Raw genomic sequence first — 6,123 nt, 5'->3', positions numbered from 1 at the left:
TATATATATATATATGTGTATGCTTTTCATATATCTAAATAAAAAGATGTCATTTAATTTTTATTCTGTATTTTGACAACGTATTCTGTATTTCTATAACGTATATTAAAATTAATTTTACGCCGATAAATTGAATAATCTCTTTATTACAGGAAAAACATTAAAAGAATTTTTCCCGACACATTTTGCCATTTTTATGACACTCTGGTATTTAGCTGGATAATAAAAAGGTAATACATCCCGATATATAAAACAAAGAAAAAAGTATCTATGTAAATTTCTCACTATTAATATTACGCGATCCAATATGTATATAATGAGAAGGGTCTTTGAGGAACTTACCTGTAAACGACGTAACCGGCATCGTTGGTCAGTTCGCAGATCCATGGGCATGGCTTCATTGGCACGAGTATAGTGGTGGTGTTGGATGGGCCATATAGAGGAAACGTGTCATTGTACGTGGTATGCGACTACGAGAACAAAGAAGCGATTAAAAACGCGTGCAGATTAAATCCGGCCAGGATCGATCAGACGTCGATTGAAAATCGTCCCGAAATAACAGCGCGAAGGCGGATTAGCTGTGGCTAGTACGCACCCGTTTGTCCTTCCAGCCCACTAGAGGTGGAAAACAGATAACGAAGCTCGAAACCCAAACAGTAGCTACCAGCAGTCTAGCCCTCTTCGTCGACATAAGCTGGATTTATGGAAATGAAGAAAAAAGAAGCAATTAACGAGAAAATCTGCATCAGGAGCGCGATAATTGCATAGATAACTTAATGCGATAAGTCGATATATTGCATTCCTCCTTTTGAAGAGGAAATTTACATTCCTTCACTTGTAATCACTTTGTTCTCTTTATTTTTCGATGCGCACAAGTTTATATTTCTCATTTTATTATTAGTTCAATTTTTTAAAACGAAAAATCAATGCATCTGAAATTGAGTATTGCGAATAAAATACTTCGAATAGCAAATATAAAAATTTGAAAGTAAGGGTGGGAACATAGTCTTGCATAACGCATAACGCATAATGCATAAGAAAATGAATCAACCTTCATTTCTTTCCTTTTCATGAAATAAAAACTTTGATTGGTTGATTTTCTTATGTTTTATGAATTATGCGTTATGCAAAGGTCTGTCCTGATCTTTATTCTAAGATTTTATTGTTAGCTTAAAGAAGTTAACTCTACAGAATTTCTTTTTCATTTCATTTCATTTCAGTGTGTCTTTTATTTCAGTGTTAGGTGTCCATCACACACAAAATTACATAAGCTGAACAACCATAGCAAGGCGCCTAAATCAATAAGCATCTTATGTAAATCAGCATAGCATCTTTATGTTAGATGTTTATTGATTCAGCGGTCTCAAACCTATATCTATGGTTATACAGCTTATATCATTTTGTGATTGCCCTTAATCAATAAGAAATATTATCATCGAACAAACGCGTTGAACTAAGTGGCGAAATTGATGCATAATGTGCTTCTGATCTCCTTAGGATAATCATTCCCATGAATGCTGAGTACTTGCCTGAGGATAACTGACTGGTCTGGTCACAGCCAAGTACCTATCTAAGCTGATGGCGCATAAGTTCAATATCGATGCCGTGCACATCCAAACGTCGACCGCAAGCCACACGGAGCACCAAAGGTTTCCGTATATCCAAACCTTTTGAGAGAAACACGTTCAAAAGAAATACGTTTAGCACAAAACGTCAGTGATGAAGAATTTTTCGTTTTTTAACGCAAATAATAACAAAATCTCACTTCTTTACTTAGAAAAAAGATGAGATGTTAACTACTGTAACTACTAACTATAAACCGATTAAGTTTCATATGTAGAATCAATGTACATAGACGCGCGCGCACGCACACACACACACACACACACACACACACACACACATGCGCGCGCATAATTGAATAAACTATTTTATAATTATTGTAACCATAAAATAATTTATTTTCCACTATATATATGTACATTAATTTATAATATATATAATAATTTTGTGTGCATATAAAACTTGTATAACTGTCACTTTTACAATTGTTACTACTATCTTTTTCTCTGAATGTTATTTTATTTGAAATATGATCAAAAAAATTGATTTTGTAATACAGTAGCTTCACCGGATATGTGAAAAATCGAATTGTTAAATGGAACATATCTCGAAATTGAAGCAAAAATAACTATCCATACATCGCGTATTAAATAGGATAAAGCTTATTGCAGATGAGCAGACAGTTCATGCATGTGATTGACAGTGATGCATATCTGATAACTCGCAAAGTCAAGCGAGTAGATAAGACGCGAGGCACATATCAATCGTCGAATCAATTCCCATTCAGGTCGGACAATGATTCACAATGTAACCATATATAATGGAATCTCATCTACTGCGTACACGCATTTGTACGTCCGCGTTGTACGCATAACGCATCCGTATTATGACGAGTAATACACACCTAACCGTGCACACCTCTACAGTACTACAACCACCTGTTCAGAATTAGCCAGCGTTACGCGTGTTACCAATATCGGAATTCAGTAATTAACCTTCATTATTTACAATCAGATTATTGCAGCTATGACAGTACACGATCATCGATAACTTGCTATTAAATAGATTTTCCCATTCTCATTTACTAATTTCTTAAAATTTACTGATTGCTCATTCTTTTTACCATATTTATCGAATAATGAGATTTCTAAACATTTCATTTTCAAGAGTGCTTTTTGATAATAATTGCAATTAAAAAAAGAAAATTCTTTGAACAAAAGACGATTTTGCTGATCAAACTAAAAAATTATATATGATAATATATAAAAAATAAAATTTTAAAATATACGAAAAGCGGAATTGTAAATGTATAAATAATATTCTTCTCATTATTCTATATTAATAAATTTTAAAATATTCAATACAATCTCAAGTTGCGATTACTATTAGTAATTAATGGCAAAAAAATCTATTAATTATTTATTATTATTCACATGACTATACTTATGTATAATAATAAATATATATATACATATAGTATATACTTCTCTATAGCTCCATTCTGTCTTCACTCTCAAACTCACCTAACAGTACATTATTTAATTAAAACCAATTTTATGTCACGTAATTAGTAGGCAGCATATACAGATACATTCCAGCATACCCGTGGTAAATTAATTAAACGATGTCCCGAGGCGTTTAATTTTGGGAAAATGTCAGGAAAAAAATTAAATTATCATAACATATACTTTTTTTTTCATAATCTTAATATATTTTCCCTTAAGATTAATATTTTCTAATTAATATTAATACAAACTAACTCAATATTAAAAATATGTATTTTTTCTTTTCAATACTTCGATATTTATCTTCATTTTTTATTCAACTGCAAGTCTATACATTAAGTACATTTTCAAGAAGTCGATGTTTTAGATCTACATTGTGTGTTCATTTCTTATTTAGGCTCGATTGCACCAATGTTACTTTGACTTTAAGCAAGGCTTAAAACTCTGTCTTTGTCTTTCTCTTTCGCTTTAAAACGAGACGGAGAGAGAGTTTTAAATCTTGCTTAAAGTCAAAGTAACGTTGGTGCAACCTTAGTGTATCCAGTATTACTGTATCTTACTAACGTAGCGATCGATGTCCAGTTTTGGAATCTGCCCGAACGAAGTTCCAACAATTAAATTATTTGTCCATTAAAATATATAAATTATAAAATATACTATGCAATCTTTACAACAAAGATGCTCGTTGGTTTTTTCTTCTTTTTGCACTGCGAAGACGATCTATGCCGCGTCACTTGACCAATTCCTCCGGAAGAAAGAGGCAAGAAGGAAGAAAGACTCTTCGAAGAAAAAGTCGTATCGTGATAAGTGCGCGGTGAACTAACTTGTGCTGTATCGTGTAAACTCTAGTTAAATGAAACACCGTATTCTCGGCTCGAGCTACTGAGATTCACACCGCTTCTATATTCCATCCACTGCTCACCGACTCGTTCCCAGTGAACATTCGCGTACACGTAAATATTGCAGGCACGAAAATTCAGGTTGGAAGGACCAAAGGGAAAAGCCAACAAACTGTTGCATTCTCCGTGAATCTTAACACTTAAACCGGTACAACTCGTTCAGGATAAAATGCCGTTTTGCACGTTTCTTCCACCGCGCGATACTTTTATTCGTATTAGAAAAAAGTGAAACAATGCTCGAAGGAATAGTACAATGAGTCCCTGAGAGATATGTCAAAAGAATTACCACGTCGAGAAAAAGATGAGCGAGATAAGAACAAGAATGTGTTTCGTGATTAATGACGTAATATTCTCGGAAAGAAAAAGAAAATTGTGCTTTGGAAATATTATTTTCTTCATAAGAGATGACTTATTTTTAATAAAATATATATTTTGTGTGTACAAAAATATTTTAATTATGATTAGAAAATAGAAAGTTTTTCGAAAAAATCATTTTGTAATACAGAAACATATATCTTGCAATAAATGTTAAATACAGAGACAAGAAATATTATAACAGAGACAAGAAATAATATATACTGCAGAGATAAACAACTATCGAAAAAATAATCCAAAAATGAATTATTTGTTAAACATTTCTTAGATTGTATAATTCTGAAATTAAAATAAAAAAAAAAAACCAACTTCAAATACCAGAATTATTTGTTTTCGAATACATTCGCGTACGTTTCGGAATAATAATATTTTTTATAAACAGTGCATAACTCATCCCCTATAAAATACACCTCGCTTGTGACAACAAGCGGATATTGCGTGAGACAGAATTCGGTAAATCGATTCTGTCGAAAACCGTGGGTTAGTGAATGTCCAAATGGATGACATTTTGCTGGCAGACAACTTGTCGTATCGATACGTAATAATGCCGTTGCAATTGATCCCATTGTGCCTCACCGTTGTAAAAAATGCACTATTGATTGCGACAAAACAAATGCTATTCAAGATGCATTGATAAATCAATATAAAGTGCAATGTGCTGTTTTAATAAAGTGATCAAATCTTTATAATGTAATCTTTATAATGTAACAGATAATTTTTATCAAACGCTTCACTTTTGTTGATTATTTTTTATTACTTTTTATAATTAAAAATATATAATATGTACAATATACATTTGTAGCAAAAATATATTGTTATTTACTACAATAACGACATAAAAACATAAAGAAAAAAATACTTTTAGAAAACATAATTATATTTCATTATAATCAGTAATTACATCAAAATTGCATTTTAAAATACTAAATTTTAATACTATTGGGTTGTCCGGAAAGTTCGTGCCGACTAACTTATATAATTTAATAAATGTATACTAAAATTTAAATTTTCTGCGTTTCAATTTTCCTTCAACATCGGCACGAACTTTCCGGACAACCCAATAATTACAAAATTAACGATTTAATGATTTAAAACATTCAAACTTATTATCTGAAAAATTTTGTTTTTGGAGTTGTCTTATTATTGTAGCAAAAGAGCAATATACAGAGCAATATATAGTGTGTGTGTGTGTGTGTGTGCGTGCGTGCGTGCGTGCGTGCGTGCGTTCGTGCGCGCGCGCGCGCGCGTGTGTGTGTGTGTGTGTGTGTGTGTGTTACTGGATTAAACTACCAACATAAAATTCAGGATCTCAAAATAAAGAACATTTTCCTCTTGAAGTTTGCTCGCAAACGCTTCGTTTAAATTTAAGAGATATTAATAAAAGATCTTAGATTACAGAATGACAGAAAATAAATGATATTGAAATATCTCTTGAATTAATTATTGAATCTCTTGAATTTGTATGAAGTATCCATTAATGATTTTCAGTTATTAAAGTGGAAGATGCAAGCGTGCGAAGAAATTTATATAGACAATGTCAGTCAGCCATTTGTTCTCTCATCGATAAGTGCAATTAATACTGTCTCAGAGTTGGAGGCTATTATTTTGAACAAAACTTTTAATAATTACATTTTGATTATTGTAAAGTAATAACTTAGACATTATTTATTCATTATATAATTTTCTTTATAATTATATAATTTTCCTTATATAATTTTGTAATTTAATATCTCTTAAACGTTTGCTAGCAAACTTCCAGAGGAAAATTTTGTTTGTTTGAA

The 6,123-nt window shown here is 31.7% G+C and overlaps 1 protein-coding gene across 4 annotated transcripts in view; it reads right to left on the bottom strand.

The window, feature by feature from the left end:
* The window catches only part of LOC108687377 (octopamine receptor Oamb), a 137,730-nt gene that overhangs the window by 7,096 nt on the left and 124,511 nt on the right, over positions 1–6,123 (bottom strand). For all 4 annotated transcript variants that reach the window (XM_018193098.1, XM_018193100.1, XM_018193099.1 and 1 more), the window contains 3 exons: positions 1,530–1,667; positions 596–694; positions 343–470 (listed from right to left, as the gene is read on the bottom strand). In XM_018193098.1, coding sequence (XP_018048587.1) covers positions 343–470; positions 596–694; positions 1,530–1,667 — 365 coding nt within the window. The remainder of the gene's footprint in view (positions 1–342; positions 471–595; positions 695–1,529; positions 1,668–6,123) is intronic.

Source organism: Atta colombica, unplaced genomic scaffold, assembly GCF_001594045.1.
Source record: "Atta colombica isolate Treedump-2 unplaced genomic scaffold, Acol1.0 scaffold205, whole genome shotgun sequence".
Classification (NCBI taxonomy): Eukaryota; Metazoa; Arthropoda; class Insecta; order Hymenoptera; family Formicidae; genus Atta; species Atta colombica.
Note: the sequence above shows the minus strand (reverse complement) of the source record. Positions and strands in the feature narration are given on the sequence as shown.